Source organism: Halichoeres trimaculatus, unplaced genomic scaffold (genome assembly GCF_033239565.1).
Source record: "Halichoeres trimaculatus isolate MK-OKI-2021-1 unplaced genomic scaffold, fHalTri1.1 fHalTri1_scaffold_1, whole genome shotgun sequence".
Taxonomy (NCBI): Eukaryota; Metazoa; Chordata; class Actinopteri; order Labriformes; family Labridae; genus Halichoeres; species Halichoeres trimaculatus.
In genome coordinates, this window is record NW_027437179.1 from 31,733,336 (window position 1) to 31,758,329 (window position 24,994).

General features: G+C 40.3%; 1 protein-coding gene across 2 annotated transcripts in view; it reads right to left on the bottom strand.

Annotated features, from left to right (window-relative positions):
• The window catches only part of LOC141798492 (A-type voltage-gated potassium channel KCND3-like), a 182,265-nt gene that overhangs the window by 104,205 nt on the left and 53,066 nt on the right, over positions 1-24,994 (bottom strand). For both annotated transcript variants that reach the window (XM_074680483.1, XM_074680482.1), the window contains 3 exons: positions 6,060-6,179; positions 5,100-5,544; positions 2,966-4,138 (listed from right to left, as the gene is read on the bottom strand). In XM_074680483.1, the coding sequence (XP_074536584.1) occupies positions 2,966-4,068 (1,103 nt within the window). In that variant the 5' untranslated portion in view covers positions 4,069-4,138; positions 5,100-5,544; positions 6,060-6,179. The remainder of the gene's footprint in view (positions 1-2,965; positions 4,139-5,099; positions 5,545-6,059; positions 6,180-24,994) is intronic.

The following is a 24,994-nucleotide window of genomic DNA, read 5'->3' on the forward strand; positions in this document are numbered from 1 at the left end:
TTCACTTTTAAATTGGTATTTAGCCAACCTTCAATAGAAAAAGTATTAGTTTGCCAGCCAAACTTGTTTATCAATCAACAGAAGAACCGCTAAGTTTAAGTTAAGAAAAAGCTACAAGGTCACAACGTGAGGTATCTTTTTCAGCGTCAAATCAGGGGAAGCACAACAGCCCAACCATATCCTGCCAAGTACTCTTAATCTGTAAGCACGTACACACTTCAGAAAATATAAAGACGTTTTTTTTTAAAACACAACAACTTCTGCATTTAAACTGTGAGTAACTGTTTCTGAAAGAGGGTCATAGGCGATTACACTGAATCTCGCATAACTCACAGCAATTTAGCAATTTAAAACTGAAATGAAACACAACACAACAACTAGCCCAGAGAAAATCCCAGATGATAGAGTTTTACCTTAAATTTAGTGATGCTGCAATGAATTGTCAACACAAACAGTTGTTTTTGGAAGTGATTTGAGCTCATGCAGTGACTTCGACTACAGAGTCATCAACCATAAGAGGCAAGTAGGCATGCTTTGACCATAGCCTGTGAAGATGGGGTCCACAGATCAGGTGGAGCACTTTGAGACGAGGGGAGGAAAATGAGCACTGGCGATGCTCATATTTGGAATATTAGCAATAATCTGGATGCACACGGCCATGTAAACACTAGACTATTTTAAAAACTGGGATATGCTCATTTTCCATCTTTCAATAACCCCCAAATCACCCCTGGGTTACTCCTTTTCAACCGCCTATGCTTATCAGAATACCCCCACTGAAAGAAACATTAATTTATATCCGCGCATGTTCTGTTTGCAAGGAATCTTGCTCTTTTGAGTACAGGAAGTCCTTTTATTTTCAGCCATCCTGCTCCTGTTGATGTTGCTACTGTTGCTTTGGATACAAGAAGAAGAAGCGGTATAAGGCACACTGCGCCATGATGTTCATCATGCATCGACATGTTGTCAGTACGTCGCTGTTTTGATCAGGATACTGAATAGACAGGAAAGACTCTGTTTCCTCACACAAGTAAACAGGTTATTCAGAATGTTTCAGAAACCAGAATACTGATCATAACCCGCTCAATTCCATACCATTTCCTGGCAGAAAACTCTAGGTTACCAATCGCTATGAAGAAACTTGAGGTGGTGATGACAGCGGCAGTGATGTTATCTGAAATTTCATTTTTAGGCTTTATCGCCCGGCCCTGTGAGAGGCTATGGTAAGATTCTCTTCCAATACAATTACAGAGTAAGAGTTACACATATTGTTGGCAGAGACAACTTTGAAAACACACTGTAAAATACTAATGTGAAATGCTTTCAGTGTTCATACCATAGACTGTATAAAACATGGACGTAGTCTCATCACGACCACGAGATCGCCCGTCTGTTCCTGAAACAGTTAAATGAAGCCAATTTGTGGACGCAGCCACATTTGCTATGACACTGGCTGTAAGTTTCCTTTCAAACAGCTACAGGGCGCCCGTCAGTCACATGAGCTGAGCTGTGTCTCTGATTGGACAATCACACGACCCAAATCACTTCCAAACTGCTGAGTTAGAAAAAAAATCACTCACCATACAGTGTGTGCTGAGAGTGAAATCAGCGTTTGAGGCCCCAGACGTTTTTTGAACCAGGCTGTAAATATGCTTTTTAATGCCGTAAAACTCAGTTCTTATGGCTGGGTGTGTACGTGACTTCCAGTGTTTCTGCAGCCAGCCTCAAGTGGATTCTCAAGGAACAGCAACTTTTAGCAACCCCACAGCATAGGCGTCATTGTTACCAACCTGGAAGTTGCCCCTTGGTTCATACGAGAATGTTTCCATAGAAAGGAACTATTTGAAGTTATCCTCTCAAGCCTGTTCCTGCATTAACATACAGCTATTGTCATCTATCCTTAGAAATACATATCTATTTCTCATTTGAATTGTCGTGTCATTTGTTGCAAAAAGGCACTTTTTCATTAACAGATGGAGCATTTTCCACAAAGAGATCCAGAGAGAATACATGCTTTTTGAAGGGGGGCGGGGAAGGGGGGGTGTTGCTCATGACTATTCTTTTACTGTGTTCATAATGGAGTACTTCACTGAGCCAAACTTTGAGAACACTTTCAAGTTCACCCTGCTATTCATGACTCTGAATCTCAGCACGCCTGTGTGAAGGATTAAGAGCAGAGAGGAATCATAATAAAGGTGACAGAGAGTCTCTCAAGGGACACTTTGCCCACAGGCACTCAGCAGAGATCTGACTTTATAATGCAGGTAAATTGATTTCTCACAAGGCACTTTTTGTGACTGAATGCCCTGGCTATGAAAATGGTGCTTGTTGTGTGGCCCAAATAAGTGGAAAACACAGAAATACAGTACAGAAAATCACATTTTCTGGGCAGGGGAAATCAACTGAAAAAAATCATCTAAGAAATATAGGGGTGGCCTGTTATCTGAAAATCACAAATATTTAAATGTGAAAGAAAATTTCAGCTTTGATGACTTCTTTGAAAACTGCACAGCTTTGAAGCCTTACGTTTCGACATAACACAAATCTGTCCACAGAGGTGTACAATAAAGACTGCGTTCTGTGAAATGCAAACAAAACTTCATCATTGTTTGTGCTGTTAGATAAATTCGTTACTCCCTATCCTTACTCACAATGTCAGCCCTGAGTAAGCTGTTCTGCACTGAAGTATGGAGACAGGCTTTCTTGTTACTATTGGGAAAGTCAGAGTGGTGAACCACACATCAATTGATTTTTGGGTTTTTCATTTCATTTAGTACCAATTGTCAGCAAAATCTGGAGACACGTTTTTTTTGCAGTATTGCTTGGAAAGCACTGCCATCCACCATGAGAAAGCTCTCTGCTGCAGTGACGAGGTCAAGACTTTCTAAAAATCATTCTGAGGTTATTCTATTTTCTTTCAAAAGATGTACAAGCCTGTCGAGGTCTGTGGTTTTCTGTTACTCACCCAAGAGTGGTCATCGTGACGATTGTGTACCAGAAAGAGGCTGGGATGCTGGTGAACTTGCTGGAGCTGGAACCCTTCTCTGCGTAGAACATCACCGTGGCGAAGATGATGATGGCCATGGTGAGCGAGAAGAGGAGGAAGCCGAGCTCTGAGGCGCAGCTCTTCAGCGTATAACCCAGGATCCTCAGGCCCTGCGAGTGACGCGAGAACTTGAAGATACGAAACACCCTGAACACACGGAGCGTCACAAAGGCGCCGCTCACGTCCTCATTGTTGGTCATCACCAGGCCGATGTAGTATGGCAAGATGGCAACCACATCGATGATGCTCATTACTGAGCGCATGAAGCGGTAGCGGCTTGGTGCAGCAAACAGACGTAATAGATATTCCACCGTGAAGATCATGACACAGGCTGTGTCCATGCAGAAAAATGCAACTGTGTAGCGTTCGCCACATGGCATGTCTTTCTGGTTGGCGGTGGATCCACAAGGCACCGTCTCAACCACGTTAGTAATGACAGAGACAGCAATAAAGAAACCAGTGACGTAGTAGAAGACCAGGGCCATGGTGGAGGTGTGAGGGTTCTCAAAGGCTCGCCACATGGTCTCTCTGAAGGTCATGTTGGGTAGTTTTAAGTCCTTGTTCTCCTCCTGATCATCCTGCAGTCTCTCCAGATTCTCCCTCTTCCTGTCTTTGTACTCTTCATAGCAGCAGTCACCAATGATCTCAGGGATGATACCGAAGAAGGTCAGCTCCTCATCGTAGGCAGAGATGCACTCGTGGCGAGGGTAGTGCAGCTTCCCAGTCCGATAGAAGTTAAGAATGCTCCTGAAGGCGTCAGGATCACGGTCAAAGAAATACTCCTTGATCTCCTCATTGTAAAAGAAGTCTTTCTCAGAGCTGCCCAGCAACGTATCAGGGTAGCGGTCCAGAGTGGTTCTCCAGGTCTGGAAACGGCGACCACTGACATTGAGGATGATCAGCTCATCCTGTCTCTTGCTGTTGTCCCTCGGTGCAATGGGCATCGGGCAGTTGGCGACAGGCATCCAGCCGATGGCTGCTGCCCTGGCAAAAGGGAGCCATGCTGCTACACCGGTCGCCATAGTTGAAGCTTAATCTTCTGTACAGTCCTCCTCGCCTTCAGAGTCGACTTTCCTCAAAATCAGCAGACATCTGAGAGTTAAAAGGCAACAAATCAAGAAGGAACTAAACTGCTGCATATTAGATGGTAACCACATTCTCTATTTTTGTCCTTTATTTCTATGACTAGAGGAGGAAGCAAATACCTTGTGACATTTGAGAATAATTGCAGTCCAGTTCTTTTCTTTTTCTACTAAAATATGCCCCAAATCTCATCTTAATGCATAAAAAAGCAGATGAATGGGAACGACTGACACAAAAGAAGCAACCAGGATACCAGAGGTGAGCTGATCGAAGCAGATTAAAATCTTAGGCCAGTTTTGATCAGGTTTTCTCCTAAACTTAAATACCAGAAATTTCATTCATAATTTTTCCCCCTCCTGTGATTCTGGCTGATATTCGATCTCAGCTTTTGCATATTTGCATAAACTGTGACTTGGTTTGTTGAGTTATATTTGCAAACCAAATGTGTTCTGTGCTTTGGACCCCGGCACAGATTTGCTGAAGATATGAATAAATTTATTATTGAGATGTACAGTGAATAAAATGAGGTCAGTTAGTTTGGCAGCAGGGGTAAAGCCACAACCACAAACCAAGAGCAGACTGATAGAAGATAACCTGTTGATTCGGGATAAGAAGACTGCAGCTGCACATTCATGATCAGGGACGTATATTCTATAGAGGATGTTTTTGCCGCTTGTTATTAGAATTAAACATGTTTGTTATACAGATGTTTAAGAAATAAGCAATGGCGCCAAGTCAGTTCATGACATTAAAAGTTGATTTTCTCCCCGTGCTTTTCTCATGCGTTTTAACCTTCAACTGTCGATAAGGAGGTTGAATACAACTGTATGATCCGCACTTTGCGTACAGTATTCTTTCACTCCCTTAGCTTATTCACACAAAAAAAACGTATTTCTTATGAGACAAGTTAGAGTGTTAAATTAATTCTTAGCCATAAAAGATGCCTGATTGACAAAGGAAGAACACTTACCGATAAAAGTGGAGAGGGAACTAAATCCCAACTCTTGCGTAAAGGACCTCCTCTGAAGATCGAGCCCTCGGGTAAAAGTGAGAGCAGCACAGTTCGGGTTCATCCAGCGGGTGGAAGCAGCTCCTCTCCTCCGTTCCTCCGTCTCTTCTGCAGACTCCTGCGCCGAGCCGAGCGCCAAAACGCAGGAGGATTCAGCAAACCAGACTCAGAAGAAGAAACGCTCTGCACTGCAGCAGGATTTGTGATCGTCCTCTGACTGGATTTTTACATCCTTGCTGCCTTTGTTTTCCCCTCAGTGTTTGGAAAGTGGAGAGTGGAGGAGAGGAGCAGCGCGCCTTCTTTTCGTCGGCACTGAAGTACAATGCGCGTCTTTCTCACTGTGCAGCTCCGTGTCATCAGCCCTCCTTCCCTCTGCCTCACTTCAACATCACACGTGTCACTACAGCTGTAACATGTAATACTGTCAGGCAGTGTTGCTTTTCAAGAAGTCAATACAAGTGTGTGTTAGGTTTGAAGAAATTAAAGTCACTGCAGGATGGTGAACTCAGAGCTCTGGGTGGTTGTACCGAGTCAATGAAAATCCAGCTGCAGAATTACTGCACAAACTCAGGTTTTTGTAAGCCCATACCGTATAAATTGGGATTTTTTTTCACGTTAAACATATTTTTTTAATTTCTATATTGTAGAAAACCTTTTAACAATTGACTTTCTGGAGCATTAATATAGGAGCTGATTAATTTATATGTAAGGGGGTTGGGGACATGATGTTTGTGTCTGCTTGTACGTATGGCTGTGGGCTGTGAAATGGATGTAACCACAAAGACATCACTTATTTTGTTGTTGACTTTTGTTTAAAGTGGTGGAATAATGTTCAAAAGAGCGGTAAATCAACCCCTGAAAAAATACATTTTTGTAATTGCAGGATTTTGATACCTCTGTGTGATGTTGTGAAGTACTCACATCATTTTCATCCAGCTTCTTTGATCTGCACTCTGCTTTGCTGCACTTCCATAATGTTCAGTATAGGGTAGGACATCAGGCAGAGCAAAACTGGTGCGGATGGAACAGGATGTATGCATGCTGTGGATACAAGACATAAGGTGTTAAGTCTACTTATTTACTGTAGTTCCTTTTTAAGAAGCCAAACTGAGCAGATTGAATGCAGGAAAACAAGAAGAGGAGTGGACGAGCAAAGAGGCTGGACACATTGGCTGTAATGCAGTCTCTGTTGTCGCAATCTGTTGTTTTACTGGCTTTAAACTGTTGTCTGGTTGTAAACTGGTTACTTGTGAAACAATCTGGGCGTACATATGGACTCTCAATTCAATTTTCTGGTCTCAAATTGCAGTTTGGGCTGTAAATTAGAGAACTGGGAATGGAGGCCAATGTTTTGGTGTTTCTGGTGTATCTGGTACATTAAACAGACACGGGCTCTGACTTCCTATTCTGAGATTTTATTATCAGAAAGGATAGCTGGTGGGTTTGAAGACAAAAATCAATATAATGACTTAACATTTATATTTAAGAATAGTTTCATAAAGATAGGACGACTTGATATTGTAGAAAGTAAGCCTTTTTGTCCCAGGAGAGCAATTTGTTTCTACAATCTGCTCATGTCCCAAAATGTGCTTCATAAAATAAACACAATATGGTTATACATATTAATGCTTACTTACAATCACACCAGCAGAGAATGACACAAATACCACCACAGATTCAGTGAGGTGCTTTCCTCAGATCTGCTACAGCAGAAAGGACAAAACTTCTGCCAAAGCTGGCCTTCTGCCACCTCACAGTCCTTCATGTGCGTCCAGACGTTGGTAATGTGAAGTGTGCTCTGAGTGGGTGATCAGTGTCATTTGCTATGCTGAGTGCTGCGATGGCTCTGTTCTCTGGGTCTGAGAGGTTAGGTGAAAGGGGGCTAATGACTTTGGAGGCTGTACTTCTGATGCGGTTCTGTTTGCTTTTGTTCGGAGCAGTCAGCACGAAGAAGAAAGAGGGGGAACGGTTCAACAGGATGAGTCGATTTATGCTTTTGTAGAGTGAAAACAGAAGGCGGTGGGTAAAAGACTGCTCTGGGCTTACACATCAAACAGAGCCCTCGCTTCTTAATTTTGGACAGAACTGCTCTGGTGTTCAGAGGTAAAACCACTCATAGAAGTAAAATGGAAATAAGCAAGGTTTGAACTCGGTGACTACCTGTACAAGCACAATGAATGTGGCATTCATAGCTCTTTGTGTGATTTATGAACAACAATGTTAGCACAGTGTTCCCCCTCACAGAGTGTGGCCATCATTAGGCAGTGTGGTGCAAAATGGATAAATAACCACAACAAGAAACAGTACAGTACACATGTCAACAAAAGGCTCCTGTCACATGAAAAATAACAGGATATAGCATACTTTACAAAGCTGGATTTTTATCTTGTTATAAATGAGATCCAAAGGAAACCTTAGCACAAGACCACTAGCTACAGCACAAAGTATTGTTTTAGTACGTGAAATGGTTGAAACAAGAAGTTTGGTTCATGCTGCCTATGATGTTAACTGTGATAAGAACAACTGTTCTAAATAACTTTTCAATAACAAGCCCCGTTTCCACCAAACTTGGTGGAAACAGGGCTAAAGAGAACCCACAATTTAACCCATCATCACACAAACCCAATGAGACCGGAGAGCAAAGCGACCAGGAAGTCAAATAATTGAAGCAATAACAGCAAAAGAACAATTAAAAGGGACTTTCCACAGTAAAAAGGAACAAAGCGGACAACAAGGACACTGGAGAGGGATGGAAACGTTAGTATGGATGAAACATTTAGAGAGGCTATATTGTAATTATTTTATGCTTTATAGTGTTCATACCCTTTTAGTAGCCTCACATTAATGCAACAGATCTAAATAATTCCCAATTTTAAACATTTGTTTCAGAAAACTCTTATGTCAGCCTCTCTGAAATACACTTAATTTTAGCTGATGATCTTTAAGGCTTCCCCTTTCTTTGTGATTAGTCATCTAGTGGTGTGTATGGAGTTTGGAGCCCACCCCTCCAATGTGTCATGAAACAGTTAGGAGCTACTTACTGTATGTGGTGACCTCAGCATTTAAGCAAGCCTCGTTTTTACCAATTTACAGATTCAGTAATTACCACAACACTTTAAGAGTTAGAGGTTTCAAAATCTGAACATTTTTAGGATACCCAACCAGCACTGTAACTTTATGTCAATGTTTAAAATAGGGGAAGGCATAATTTCCCCTCCTTCAGCATAAAAGTAGTGAAAGAGATCAAAACAAAATAAATATTTGCTGTTTTTACGATTCTCTGAGTCAGTTATCCCCTAACTCTTAAAGACAGTATATAAAATATGCGGAAAACTATTAAACTGCAGCCGTCAAACAGACTGACTTTTCCTAAAAAGGTCTCAATCATCAAACCTGGAGCACAGAGCAGTGTGTTAAAGAAAGACCTGCAGACCCTCGTCATTGAGGGGGGGAGACACAAACACCCCACAGGCGCTTCCCCTTTCTTACACTTCAATCCTGGGCAGCGCAGTATGCTCACACACGCACACCTCAGACCTCAGGGGAGCTCAGAGTCTGCATGAGAAGGGCCTTTGAATGTATGTCCTAGTGTGTGTGTGTGTGTGTGTGTGTGTGTGTGGCCACTGGAGAGATAGGGAAGCAGAGCTAGAGTAAGAAAGGGGGAGAAAGAGGGGGAGGCTGTGCGGCCTTGGTGTAAAGACAGACAGGCTATTGATGGACTTAACTCTGCAGATATTGGATGAAGTTTTGGCACAAGGTGTGAAATATTCATGAAATGAGCTTTAAAGAGAAATGAAGCTGCAGGGTGTCATAAATGAGAAAGGCTTGCTTTGTTTTATTTCTTTTTTCTCTTTACAGATTCTTTTTTTTGCACTTGAACCACTGTTTTCCTTCCCTAAACAAAGGCCTGTTATAACAACACACCACTCAAACAAGAAGACACAACAAAAAGACACAAATTCACACTCACATAATCACCTCCTGATACAAGCCCATACAGCTTCAGTTGCAATGAAACAATAGCATTTGATTTGTCATTGTCATCATCCTTTACAGAGATATACTGTCTTCCTTTTCTCTTTCCATGTTACTTCAGTCTTTCAAATGCCAATAAGATGATCCCAGCACTGTCTGTGCCAGGGATCATCTTGTTTCTTTATGTGACATGTGCAAACCTCAGCTGGTAGCTGAACCAAACACAAAAACACTTGCAAAATTTCACACTACTTTGCGAGGGTTGGAGACAGGAAAGATTCAAGAGTATGTAAAAGGAGCTGGTACAAAATAAAATGCAGTAAGAAAAAGTGTTCTAATTGAAAGCTTTTCTAATACACCTTATCTGTTTGTTGTAATATATTTGGTGCTGAATTCTATCAGTTAAACGTTAAGACAACACCAAAAAGAAAAAAAAAAAGTTTCCCCTAGGTATAGGGGATATTAAGTCTGAAGAGTGAGGGGGAAATGAAGCCCAAGACTGGCAGGTGGGTTGGTGTTTTGTCATTTCTACCGCATCTGTGTGTTCCATCTCTGCTCTCCGTCACAGCGCTAGATCTGATAGGTTTCAGTTTTAGTCAAAGTGTTAGCTTCCTTTGGTTCCACTGCATTGCTGCTGCGCGTCAGGTGCAACAAGTTGGTGCCCTCCACATTCAACACACAAGGCCCCATTTTTGCTGCCGAACAACATGGCAATGACGCATCATGCTGCAAAGAGCAGTTTAAGAAGGGACAGGAAGTCAGGCACCAAAACTACATTAAAACATCCTGTTTATTTTCAAAATCAAACATTCTGTAGTGATCCAACTCATAGCAAAAGGTTTGAGGTTTTTGGATGCCAATAAAGGCAAATTTTATGAAGTGAGGCTCATTGTTGTGTCAGGAAATCCTGAGTCTTGTGACAGATCTGGAGGAACTCCAGCATGAGCCTGAAGGTAAAGCTTTTGATTCACCAGATGATCTACGCCTCATTCCCCATGGCTATGAAATTCAGGTTATGACTGAAAAACTGTCATCATGATGCAAGCAGCCACGTTTAATTTCATTCAACAGGTGGCTTGGCTCAGAGACAGGATCTGGAGCTCGGTGGTCCAGAGAATGCTCAGGGAAGAGCTATGCATATTTCCTATCGTTTGATAGCTGAGGTGGTTTGGGTATTTGATTACAAAGCCTCCTATTGGGGACACCTTGGTGTCTTCCAGGAGGAGCTGGAAAATGTTGCTAGGGTGAAGGATGGGTCAGCTTACTTAGCCCACTGCCATTGAGAAACATTATCTGATAGTTTTTGAGGTCGTTTCTGTGACAGTTCTCCTATTTCCTTTTGAGCAGAGCCAACAATACGCCTGAGTTGGAAGGTGTTTTTCCTCTGGATGTCCTCCACCCAAGGCTGCTGCTCTCTGACTGGATGAAATGCAGTGTTGATGAGTTATAACCTCAAACACACCACAACTCATTGAGAGCACACAACCTGATGCAGGCTTCCTCTGCTGCCATTCATCTGAGCTGTTTCTCATTTTGATAGAGGCATTTGGATTAAATTAGACTTTCACAATAAGATTTTGTATTAAGATGTTAGATCATCATCATGTCAGAAATTGTCAGGGTTATTTCCAACGTCAGCTTTTTATCACACATATCTCCGTGGTCTAATAATACACAAAAGAATTTTGTTTAGCCGGGGTATTGAGACTGCAGAGGAAGTGAATTTTCTTTTAAAGTTCTTTTCAAGCAGACAGAGCACAAATGTGACAGAATGAGAAAAATACCTTGAGTTTACAATAGTTGTGCACATCCTTTCTACAAACTGTCCTCTTCACGTCACCCTTGGCCTCAAAAAAGAAAATTGACTTTGACCCTCAGCCTCCACTAGATTTGACAAAACATTTGTTCAAGAATTTCTGGCTTTACCAAGGAGTAAACTGACTTTTTCAGGTGAGTAGATCCGTAGAATGTTGCACTCACTATCACTGCAATTTCTGTGCATCGGTTTGGCATATGTAAAGCAATAAAACCCCGGTGTGTGTTATTAACTCTGCAAGGAACAGGAGGTTAGCGGTTGGTGGAGCACAAAGGAGCATTTAGCAGCAGCAGACACTCATTTTTCCCCAGAAAGTCAATAAAAACCAAAACAAAGGTAAAGGAAAGTGAATTTTAGACTTATAATCATCAGGTGGTTTGAAGCATAGCTCAACATTAAAGCTTTCTTTGCTTTGTGCCAGCGGGAACTTGGTGCATAGAGTCCTCACTAGTTTTCAAGCTTAATTGTGTTTACAATTAGTATTAAAGTTTGTTGAGCCGATTTCATGCAGGTTCAATCAAGTAATGCAGGTTTAAGGACATTGCTACATGACTTCCTGTTAGTTTATTTGAAAGAATATGACATACATACCCAGGGTTTTTAAGTTGAAAGAAAATGTTTGAAAGACTATATGGCAACCACTGGAAAGATGTTGAAAACTGGAAGTTACTTTTCTTCGTGCCTGTTTGAAGATGATGAAACTGGTAAATGTTATCCACCATCCATTCACACAGAAGTTAATAGCAGTTTTCAAGCCACAGCTTTGAAATACTGAGGCTTAATTGGCTGAATTATAATGCAACAATAAAAACAAATTAAGGCAGAGCACAGGACTCAATACCAGTCATCACCATCAACCACCAACTCTAGCAGATGTCATAGTTAAACCACGATCCAGAGGCTTTTACACCTTTAGAGTCAGAGCTGCGCTTTCAAAGTTGTCTAACTTTGTCTTTTCTTCCTTTTTCTTCTGATGGAAATGTTTAAAACATTTTTTTTTCTTGTTAGCATCACACAGCCCATTATGGTCCACTTTTATAATTTTGTATCAAAAGCAACATCAGTTGAAATTATATCTTTCTCTAGACAGGACTAAAATTACTCCTGGAAAATTACTTTTGAGGAAATGTTGCCACAATAATCATTTCCATCTTTTCTTTGCCTATAAAACAAACATTTTAAGATAATATGATGGCAAAGCGTGTGTTTTCTAAGATGTGGATGTTGGAACTGTCTTTTGTCTAGTTAAAAAATGGCTGCACTGAGGTCTGAGGCATAGGCCTGATTTTACTCTGTTTCCAGTGTAATTTCAACTTTGAAATTATCATTACTGCTGAAAGTTTTTAACAGTCACAGAGTGAAATTAAGGTTCTGTATAAACTTAGCAGCAAAAGTAAGGGAATTTGTGTTTGGTGGATTGTTTCTTTGTTGTAACAATACTTCTTGTCAATAAATTGTATAATGTTGGAAAGATTGTTTATTTAACACGTCTGTTATCTTGTGAAAAAAAGCTTTTTGAAGAATGGGATCCACACCTAACAACAGTGTGTGTGACCAGCATGAGGAGGAGGTGCCAGGCTGTTGTAGTTGTGCATGGTTCTTCCATTAGCTAATGAGGCTCCCAAATATGTCTTTTTTATTCACATTTCAATCATCTGATCCACCAAACAAATCCATACAATAGCCAGTGGCAGAATTAGCTGTTTGGCATTGGCAGAGAAGATTTAGCAATTTTATTTTTTTTGCTGCTCATCACACAAACACATGTTTCCTTTTAAATGTGGCATCATTTAAAATGCAAAAACAGGCTCTCCTAGAAGAATTATTGCCAAGCTGCATTCTTACAACAAATAATCCAAACAAAAATACCTTTACTTTTTGAGCAAAGCTTAGTTAATGAGAATGATTGCTGTGAAATAATTATTGTGAAACAATTCAAAAACTCTGTTGACCAAATCTGCAAAATAGTAATCAGGGGGTTTATCCTCCTTGAGTACAAAATATTCTTAAATAAAAGGAACAAGGCTAAAAAACTGCAAATCAAGACTGAAAGGTGACAATCACCTGACCTTTGAACTGCAGTGCATTAAAAATTAGTCATGACTCTGTTGTGAAACTCACTGCATAGGCTCTCAGATGCTACCAAAAACAAACAAATGCTAGTTGAAACTGCCAGAGCCACTTGAAATGGAAAATCATCTTCTGATAAGTTAAAATTTGATATTCATGAAGTAAACTTAAAACTTAAAGGTGCAGACTCATCTGAACTTCTCCTTTTTTTAATAAAGCTGTGTGGTTGATTTAAACATAAGAGTGGACCAACATTTTCGTTTGCGTTTGCACATTACTAAAAATCCCCTTTCATGCTGGGATGAAAAAAGAAAAAGAAATTGTATGATCAGAATTTAATCTGCATCATTTCACACTACATGTTCCAAAAAAAAAAAAAAAAAAGCCCTTGATATGTGACCCAAGACGATTGCAAATGGTTTAGCAGATCCTGTTATCTTTCTGCCAAGCCCCAGTCTATTGAATATTTATCATAAGCAGGAATGTTGTAAATAAACTGGTTTGATGTTTTTTATTTAAAAAAAAAAATCCATTAGCCATTCCCCATTAAAAACACGCTTTAATACTGCAATTCAAAGGGGATTAAAAGGGGAAAGGAGGCGAGTGTGTCTTCTTTGTTTCATCACAGAATGTAACGACACCCATTTCAACAGCTATGCTGATAAAAAGGTGTAGAAATATAGTGCTCTGAGAAAAAGAAACATGGTGGTCAGAGAAAGAAACGAGGGTAATGAGACTGACATGGGCCACAGGTGTCCTCAGGAAAAACAGTGAGCCTAAGAGGAGACGGGAGAATAACAAAGCAGAGAGCTAATAGAAAGATGGTGCTGTCTGAATCATTGTGAGTATGAAAAATTATGTTTATCATAAAGAGAGAAAAGCAGGACGGGGCTTCAGTCTGACGGAGTATGGACCCAAAGAGACAGTGTGGGAGTAGATAAATGAGTTTAGATGAAAGCCAGCAGCATTGATTATGTTTGAGCAGTCATCTTCTGACTCACTTACAAACACATCCAAGCCGAGGCTTCATTATCCAAAACACAAACCGCACCATGAGGGGAGGAAAAAAACACATGAATCCTGTTGATCCAACCTGATGTGTAGAAGCCGGGAAAATGCACAAAGACAGAGACAAAAAGATGGATCCAATGCATTGTGGCCCAACAGTATTGGGCTGCAGCTGCTCATAGAAGCAGTCCACTTAGAGAAAAATTATTCTCACAGCGGGAACCTCTTAAGCTTTGAGCTGCAGAGCAAATAAACAGCACACAAAATCCTACGTGAGTCAAAACAACAAACAGTATGCACCAAACACATCCAGATCAGGTGAGGGGAGGATAAGGAACTGGCATATTCATGCATGCTTCCATAAGTATCACTTAAATTGTTTATAGAAAGCTCAATGGAAAAGTTTACTATTTTTTATAACTGTAAATGGACCGAGGAGTTAATGTGCATCTAGCTCTGCTGCGTTTAACAAATTATACATTAAAGAAGAGATGCAACACCACTCCTATGTGGATGTAATTGATCCTCTCTGAAGTTGTTTGCACAATTTTTTATCTAATTGCTTTGAGCGTTTTGCTTTCAGATCAACATATGAATGTGAAGTCCCCAGCATGTATAAAACATAAATGAAGGATCTGAATTTTCTCCACAGTGACAGAGTCCTCCACTGAACATAAACACATTAATCTGAGCTGTTGTGTCACATGGAGCTCTAAATAACTGATAAAATTATTTGGAGGACAAAGCCACAATCACCATTTTAAAAAAATGAAGTTTCAATATGAAGATGAACACAAAGACGACTGTTTAAGTAGGGGGTAATGCACAGTGACAGGGTGGTTATGCAAATTAGACTGCCACTTATTACTTGGCACCAGATATTAACCAGCTGACACAAAACATTAGCTTATAGATTACTTTGTCTTTTTTAGTCCAGCATCCAGTATTTTAGGATGTGCATGCTTATAATGCATGCATAATTGTCATTAAATTGAGCACTTTTATTGAAGGTACTATTAGACAAGGTGAGTGGAACTTCTTACAGGAATAGTCACAGTCACATTTCTCCTTCCTCCTACTAAAAATGCTTAATCTTTTATGCTTTATGTTTCTTCAAACCAAGTTTTAAGATACAAAGCAGATGTGGAATTGCAGTATCTTGAGTGTCCACTTGAGGCTTGCTGCAGATAAAGCAAAAAACTGTCTAACTGATGGATTTTACAGCAAAAAAAGAGACATTTTGGACTGAGCACCTTGCCTCTCTATCACCACACACTGTACAGGGGTGAACTTTTTACAGCTCTGTTTTTAAGATATTAAATTACAAGTGTTGCTTAATTAGGGACGTGGATTTGGTTGACAGGTTGACACACTGTACCTGATATATACTAAGCAGGCTTAAAGCCTCTTTTTGGTAAGACAGTGTTTTACTGCTGATTATAGGCTAACCACCTATCCAGAAATTGATGATGTCACTGACACTTCCTCTATGTATTATACCAGGAGTCAGCAACTAACATTCTAAAAGGTCCAGTCAAAGAAAATGTAATGGATCAAATATCTGGAACATTACAATGTGTATGTGTACACAAACATGTCGTGCTTATATGTTGTTCTTGATTAATTTCTGTCTTCTAGGAGAAATCAAGTACGCTGGCTCAAACTTGGGAAAAAAACACATGGATTCAGCTTGAAACTCCTCATTCCTGTAGTTTTGTAGGGAGCTCTCTGAGAAAGAATGAGTTAAAATAAAGCACTTCACAGTGCTTGCAGGATTTCTTGTTTTCATGACAGGTGGTCTAATACATTTGTCAAGCACAGAAATAAACATATGTATTTGATAATATTGATGACCACCTAACATTTTTGTTGAAAGAAACATTTACATTAGATAAGTAAAGTGTTACCATCTCATTAAGAACAAGAAGGAGTGTGTTTAGAAATAACAGAAAATAAATAAAAATAGTTAGACTCTGAGCATCAGACACAGTGATTCTGTGCTCCCAGAGAGGAGCTGAACATGACCGAGTTGGTCCATTTTTCTTTTCTTAGGCTTCGCCATGTGTGGATGTTATTCTCTTTTAATTCTGCTGGCTTACTTGTGTCTTTGTCCTTCCTCTCTTTATCGCTTTCTTTCTTTCTCTTTCTCTTTCTATTACCCTTTCATCTGTCCCTCACTTCTGAGCTTTCATCAACATGCAGAGCAGCAGTATGGAATGCAGAGACCTTATTGGCTGAAAAGTGTGACAAGGGCTTACTTAACTTAAGCTGCGTTTCCACCAAGCAGTTCGGGTCGGTTCGTCTCGGTACGGTGCGCTTTTAGCAGCGTTTCCACAGACTCATCCCGGGACGGATCCCTAAAAACCGAGACGAGCCGTCCCACTTTTTTGGGACCCTTTCGTATGGGTGCCAGACTGAACCGATCCGCTCTTGGGAGGTGGAGCAACACACTGCAGACGGTTGATTGGTCAAAAGAATCGTCACTTACCCCGACAGCGGCTGCATTTCTCGTGGCAGCACACAGACTTCTCTGAAACGAAGCATGATTGTACTTTGTAACAGACAGTTACATGAAAATCACAGAGAGGACGAAATGCTGCATGTCTTCCATCCGTGCTCTTTGTTTACTGTGTCGCGTTTTCTTCTTTGTTGGATTTCATCGCGGGGTAAGCTGCTATGGCGTCGCGCCATTGTTTACCAGCTGCGGCTTCCGGCATGCGGCTTACACGCTGCCCACCACGAGAGGGCACAGTTTGCTGTGGAAACGCAAACGGGATGAGACTTTACTGTCCCAAACCGTCCCAAACCGTACTGAACCGACCTGTACTGCTTGGTAGAAACGCACCTTTAAATGCAGTTCCTCTGTGTGTTTCAACCAATGGTGTAAACACTGAAAAAGCTGCACCTGTAAAAAATAGAAACGTCACATCAAATTTAGAACCCCGCCGTAGTTTATTGATGACAGGTCTGGGTCAGTATAGGATGGCGTCTGGGTCCAGACCCCGACCACAGTTTGCCAGTTGCTGACCTCTGTATTATATAGTCTGTGCTTTATACAAAAATAAAGCAACCGTCACAAATTTTAACACTGTTGCTACTAGTACTTCCTGCTGTTGTAGTTTGTTTGTATAAATTCAGAGATGCTTACATCAGCTCTGCTGCGATGTCTGGATTGCAGGACAGGATTGCGCTATGTTTCCCTCTCACAGATGGTTGGGGCCCAGTAGCTTCTCAGACAGAGATGTTTGCCACAGTGTTAACAGGTAGAGGTAACAGGTAATTGATTTGATATGGTTTCTGTGATCAGGTTGCTGCTGCCAATGCTTTTGCAGTTGAGAATTAATCACTTGTATCAAGGGATTTTGCCTCCTCATAGTCAAGTATTTCACATGGCCAGGTAATGACTAAGCTATAAGTAATTTATAGTGCATTATTCTTTAATTTGTGGTAACCCTGAACTGTACAATGCACAAAAATGAAAAATAAACAACTATGAGATATAGCTCTTCTCATTATGTTTCATTGCCCTTCAGAAAATTGCAACATTATCAAAGCTCAGTGTTTTAATTAAAAGCCTAATGAGTGCAGTAAATGGTCCAAGGACTCCAAGGCTGATTTATGACAAAGTAATAAATTACATACAGTAATGAATATTTTCAATTATAGAGGTCCTGGCTGACAAAATCATCAACCTCAATGAGTTCCGATGAGACAAACTTCATCCTGTTACAGCTTAGATGGGATCAGAGCCAACAGTGTTTTCCTTTTCTTTTCAACAGCTACATTTTTTACATTTTCATCAACACTTTATCAAACAGAAAAGACAGCCCATCCACAGATATACACATTACAGAGTTGATTGGCGGAAATGTGACAACAGGAGGATATAAAAGCCCGAGTGGGTCTCTCCTGTCCTGACCTAGTTACTGTGTGATGATTTGCATCATTATCTGCAGCATGGTAATAGAAACATCAAAGCAATGAGCAACATGGAAATGACACGAGACAGAAGGAGGCAGGGAATCCTCAAAAATAATTAAATAAACTGTTCACTGCTGAGATTTGAATTAATAAATAAATCAAATTACTGGGGATAAACTAACCCAATATTAGTGAAACAAGAAAGTCAAGCACCACAAAATTTCAGGACAGTTGATCTTATGGGAAAGTTAGAGTGAGCTTTAAATTTTATGACTATTAAATGGTTCTGTTTTAGCATCCTGTAACCAAAAAAAGGTCATCCGCCAATGGTAGTGCTAGAGGAGAAGTCAGAGATTAAAGCATAAAAATACTTAGACTTAAATTTTGGTGGTATGGCTCAGGTAATGGGAACTTCCTGCCCTTCCACGTGCCTGTGCAGAATGCTGAAGCCCCTCTCTTTTATGTGCATACATTAAGGGCCCAGGCAGGCAGAGCAGCAGCAAAAAACCCCAATATTGGGTTTTGAAAGGGTCTGAAGGGGTAGTCTTGTTCAAGATGGAACATCTGTTTTACTTTTTGCCAGTTGGATGGATTTGTGGCCTGGCTGAACTAATGCAATGCTTAATTTGGGTCCTGGTAGACAAACAGACTAGGCTGTCACATATTCAAACAGAGGATTCGCCATGCTGAAAGCTGTCTGACCCACAGGCTTCCCAAATGTATCTGTATGAAGTGCACTGGGCTTTGCTGTAACTCCAGTGTAAACACACCTACTACAGAATGAGATGCTTAGAGATAATAAGGTGTGAAGCATTTCAGATGTTAGGTGGTGTTTTGTGATGAGCCAAAAGTCTGTGTAGGAGTTTGGCTAAGACAGGAGCTTCAAACAGAGTAGTTTTACCAAGGAAAGTCAAAACTGACCTCAGTTGTGAACTTTTCCTGTGCTTTGATGCCTTTTTCTAACAAAACAAACCTGGCCATCTCACAAAACACAAATTAAAAGGGCTTTCTGGCAGAGTGTGGCAGAATACAGATGTTAGAGGATACCCTGTCGAGGAGCTCCACAAAGCAGCAGGATCAAGCAACACAGGAATGAGGACAGGCTGGCTGTCGTGCAGTGCCACTTAAATAAGAGAAGATATTTGGCATTTTTAGCCACAGGTGGCTCAAAATAACAAAATAATTGTCTTATTTTTGTTATTTTGCAGACATAAACTGTTATCTAAGTGGTTAGCTTTTGTTAGATGTTGGATCAACTTCTCTTATACAAAAAAAATTTAGCAAAAACACAACTTTGCAAATTCTGAGTTACTCTAATGTATATCTTGAAGAGAGATCTTTTCACTTACTACTGAGGTTGCGATGTGACATCAGGTTAAGAGCAACTCTATCTTAAAATCTTTCGAAAAACTCGATACAATGCTTCAAAGATGTCAATCAGTCCAAAAGGTCTCAGAGTTCAATGCAGAAGCATGTGTGGGAAAGAGATGAAACGGGAAGAATCAAAGAAGCTGGTACAGCAGGTACAGTGTGTGAACATTGTACAAGACTGCAGCCAATCAGCTAAGGGTCAGTGGTCACACATACACACAAATGAGAAGATGTAAGGTGTGATGCTGGCATGACATTTAGATGATATTTTCATGGACAAAGTTAATTTTAGCTTTAGCTTTAAAGCGTGCAAAGTCTGAACTTCAAGGGCTTTAAAGGTCAAAGAAGGAGGAAATGACTTTGTTTATCCTTGTTATAACATACAGTGTTGCACTGCTTGTTATAGTTTTCTCAAAAGTGGAGTTTTGTGTGTTTGATAGACTATCTGTGAAAAGCTGTCCAAGAAAAAGCTGTACTGTGGGAAAATTGCGTTATAATGAAGAGGATGGCTGCCTTGACATTTATGTACTGTTAACCACATTCAGGTGAATGTATACCATGGGACTGAGTGTATAGCCCATACTGCATTGATTCAACTGGCATTTCTTACTCTTACACAGAAGCATGCCCACCTGAGATTTCTATTTCTACAGGTATTTCACCTTCCAGCAGACCCGGTATTCCTAAATCTGACTTCATGATATCATTACATCCAATTCTCTTTGGCTATTATTACACCTCATTTATAAGCTCTGTCACTAATCTTATTCTGGGGCTTTAATTTCCAACTCAATTAGATTAGAGTGAAGTATGACTGAGTACTTAAAATTTTTGGCCAGCGGGATGCAGACATTTTTGGACGTGTCTAATTTCCTCCCTGGCATGGTATGTGTGTGATATGTGGGAAACACCTTAAACTTATTACGAGGACTTTTAACTGATTATGAGCTGAATTGAAATTAATATTGATGTCTTCATATGATTTAAAATAAATGTCACCGCTGCCACCGGGTCGGTCAAAGCAATTTTCCACTCCCTCCAGGAGTTTGTGGTCATTTCAGTGATTGTTACGCTTAAAATGAGATCAGGTATATCAAGATTAATTAAGATTAGTAAAGGTTAAATCAACTGTCTGTTTTTTTTTCCAACTTGTTATAAAAAGTTGTGCTGCTAAGAGCAATGTTGGAGAGTTTTTCTGTGTAGCACGGGGTATGAATGAGTGACAGGTACAGATAAACTCCAATGTAGTCTTCAATTGACAACTGTATCACTGCCCTAAAATCCTGCAAACAAAGACTCCACAGAAAAGGGAGAAGCACCTGATTTATAGAGACTGACATGAGCTTTTAAAATCTACCACACCTGCTCCAGAGATCCATGAGAATCCACTGCTCCCTACGTGTCTCCATCCCTGTCCACTGACAAAAACAAGAAGATCAGAAGCTACTGAGTCACTAAAAACCAATCCTCTGATGCTGAGCACTCACCTCCTTCAAAGTTTTCTCTTCTCTCCTCTAGTAAGGTCACCTACAAGCTGGAGAAGCTAAAAAGTTCCTGAAATGTGAAGTTGAGCCCTGTCTTCCTGAGCAGGCTCTATTTGCATAAAATTTAAATTCTAAAACAAGTCATCAGAGTAGTACCAAAGTATTTTCAGAAAAAGAGCAGTAATGTAAAAGCGGTACATATTAAAGCAGGAGATGTGGGAGGACCAGAGTGACCTGGAGAAAACTTTTTATACCAAGTTAAGAACAAAAAATGTGTGAAAATAAAAAGTCCTTGGAAATGAAATTTTTGGTTTTGTGAAAGTTTTGGGGCGTGATTATAGAATCTGCACCATTCATTTTGACCCAAATCCTGTCAAACAGACACAAGAGGTTAGTCTCTGGCTCTACTAATGTGTGTTTCACCTTTGCATTGTTGAAGATTTTCAAAAAAGTATCTCTACTTGCACTGTGTCGAAATAATAACTCATCTACCACCAAGATTCCAAGATTTTTGCATTTGTTTTTCATAACATTTGTACAGCTTGTTAGTGTTGAAACTAAACACCAGGCAGAGCATCCTCCTTAGACTAAACTGTTGCATTTCAGTTCAGTCTTCAAGGGTCTACTCAGGCGATCAAAACCAGGTCCTCCAAAGGCTGCAGCCCATGGCAGAAAACGCTAAAAATAGAGCTATATGTACAACCTTTGAAGATATAAAGACTTAAAGCTCCACTAAAACCATACAGTTTTGACCCCAGGGGTACAAAAATCAACACTAGATAGAAGTTCTGTTTAAGATTGATGTTTTTTAAAACTGTGTCTTTCCCCGCTCTGCTATGATGCTGTAATACTTTCAAACTAAATTCCAATCAAACTCTGTTATCCTTTCTTTCTCCAGCTTTCTTTAAGTAGAAAATGGTCTCCTTGCAATTTGTCTGTCTTCTCTGACTTTCCAATGTTCTTTCCCACTGATGAAAATAACTTAATATGGTGCTTACTCTAAAGATCTTTGCCATACTGAGGAATTGCGGTCTATTTCTAGGACTGAAAAGGGGTTTGCACACGAATACCTAAAGCTAGAAAGACACACAAACAAACAATCTACTTCAACTGGTCTGATTGGGCCCTGGAATCAATCTGTCTGTCGAGCGATAATGACAAAGCTGGAGGTAAACACTGCACTATATGAGCAGTCACAGCCTCCATTTCACATCGGAGAGAGAATTACTCACCTGCAAAGTTGAAATGTGTTTACCCCAGCTGCAGATCAGCCTGATTGTGTTTAGCACACACGCTGATGAGTTCAAAACATCTCAACATGAAATTGAAGGAAGAGAAACAAACTTTGTTCATCTGGACATGCTGTCTTTGCTCTGACTCACACAATCACTGTCTGCTCAAAACAGATTTTACTACCTGCTGCTGTTCTTCCCCCTAAAAATGGTTTCACATCGTTTATTGACACGTTGGAGTGACTGCTCGGATTTAGGTTTTCTCACCAGGAATACACCTGCAAATCCTCTCAAACAGATCCTTGATACAGAGGGGGGTAGAGAGATGCTTTGAAATCCCTCAACGCATGTGTCTCTGAATCGATAGTGCCACCATTTCAACATTAAAGTGAAAAGTGCCTGGCTTTCAGTGTGGCACCGGCTAAAAAAACACCCCGCCACTTTTTACCCTGTGGGAGACTTGCACTAGCTCAAAAAGCAATCTGTCCTTTGACTATTGATTAGTTACTGCCAAAATCTGTTAAAGGAAAAGCTTTACTGACTACTGAACATATTTTTTGTCTGTTTGGGTGAAAAATATTCAGAAGAAAACGCAAGTTAATTAACAGTCAACCAAATAACAAAACACTTACAAAAAACTAATTGATTCAGCTTCAGACAGTGAAACTGTTTCAAAAATGAATACACCAGGCTACAATTGACCTGATGCATAAATGGCCATGAAGTAAAACCAAATCAAACAAGAGATATGTGTGTTTGAGTGGGAGAGAAGGCGAAGTGAAGATGAAGATTTTTATACAGTGTTTTGTTCCTGCCTGTTTTGAGTTGGTGTGGTCACTTCTGACAGTTTGATTAGTAAATAAAACCACCTATGTTCAATAATTGGCACCATCATGAGTGCAGCGCCCGAGCGGGACTTTTGCTCAAGTTGTGTGCAATTCTAGTCATAATGGAGACACCAGCAAGGTGCAGTTGTACTTTATTAGAACTTCAGGAATATTGCTTTGATTTTGCAAAATTGTGTAATGGAAAAAAAGACGCATCACCATTAATTTGCAACCATTCTAAATACTCCTTTACAGAAGCTTTAAGTGTTTCATTGATGCTGTCTTTAAAGTGGATTTATTTTTAGTCTTGAATTATGAAAGTAAAGTACAGCTATGTTAGCATCATCAGTTGTCTGGGGCCAAGAGCCAACTAAACAACCAACAAATCATATCCTACAATTAGAGCTTTGCTTGATTATTAAGAAAGAAATGTTTAGGAATTAACTTTCAAGGACAGAATTGTAGTCTTGCTAAAATACGAAAAAACAAACAAACAAACAAAAACCTTAAAGGTCCCATATCATGCAAAATTCACTTTATTAGGTCTTTTAGTGAAATTTGTGGATCTTTGGCTTTCCTCCCAGCCCACAAAATGTGATATCTAATGAAAAAACCTGTACTTAGTAGTGCTTTTGAATGTAAAATCCTGACCTAAAAGGAGCTGTTTGGATTTTGGGGATTTGCCAACATCAGCGATTCCCTTTTTTGACCAATTAGGAGCAAGTCTGACCTGATTGGTCCACTGGAGCAGATACCCCGAACCTCCTCCCTGCCCACTCTCCTCCCCGCTGCTGAAGAGATCACTGCTTTGATTTTGGCTGTAAACAGCCACATAGGTCCATGCACAAGCTTCCCATCTCAGAAGAAGACAAGACTAAGTGGCTTGAGTTCATTTATCAAGAAAATGTGCCAGCGACACTCGGTAAAACTGTGCATGTGTGTGCTAGTCACTTCATGACCGACTGCTTTTCCAACTTTGGACAGTGCAACAGAGGGCTAGTGAATAGATGGGTCCTGAATCCAGGCGCATTACCAACCATACCCCAACAAACCTCGGACTCTGGAAATGTGAGTATTTTAAATGCTGTGTGCTGTGGAGCAGATGTAAGAGCTTTTCTTCAGTGTCCCCCCTGTCTCTGTGTTAGCTTCAGGATGCTAACTTTAGCTGCGGTTAGCCTGTTGTTGTAGCCTGTAATGTTACGGTAAACAAGCTTTGCTGTTTTCTAAACATTGTGCACTCGGAGCTCGTGGCGCTGCTCTTTGTGATGCATAAGAGCGGGGCGGTATCAGCAGTGGCTCATTTACGTATGAAGGCCACGCCCGCTAAATCAGACCGTTCTGAACAGAGGGGCTATGAGAGCCTGGAAACAATGCTGCTGTGCTTGATTTATTGGCTTTTTGGACCAAGACATGTTACGACCATTTCATGAAGACATCAATGATCCATATTAAACTGCAGAAAAGGAGCATAATATGGAACCTTTAATTTCTCTTTCTTCATTACTCAACCAGGCAATATCACCAAAACAACTGGTGTCTTGCTCAATAGTTGTAAAAGTTTGGCTCAGGAGAACAAGATGTGCTGTATATTTTTGGAATTTGCTCGATTTTTTTCCACATAATAAGACCTCCAACTCCCCTGTTGGTGCTTTCCAAAGACGAGGAATGTTCCAGAAACCTGTTCTTACTCATTCAACATTCAAGTAAAGAACTATAGCTCATCTTATGTCACAGACCTGCAATTAACATTTGCATTTCCATTAACTGAGAGGGAAGATTCTGTTGTCTGGACCCAGTGGAGGTGTAATCTATCAGGTCCTGATTAAAAGTAAAGGCTGATTTAATAAGATGCTACAATTCGAGTCGAACCAAGAATCTGCTCTGAGACAAAGCAGACCGAAACTTACACACAGTGCAAGTGTATGTACACTGCCACATCTCAAGTTTACAGCGCCTATGAACCAAACATTGGAAAGATATTCTTTTATATCCAAGAAATAAAGTACACAGCCTTATTTATATCAGTTGTTTTTCTTTAACATTGTGAATTTCAGCGGTTTGCAAAGTTGTCAATTTGATTTCTGGTGAAGAGTGGTAAAATTAAGTTTATTTGAGTTTCTCGCAGACAGCTGCTCAGTGATGAGTGTCACAG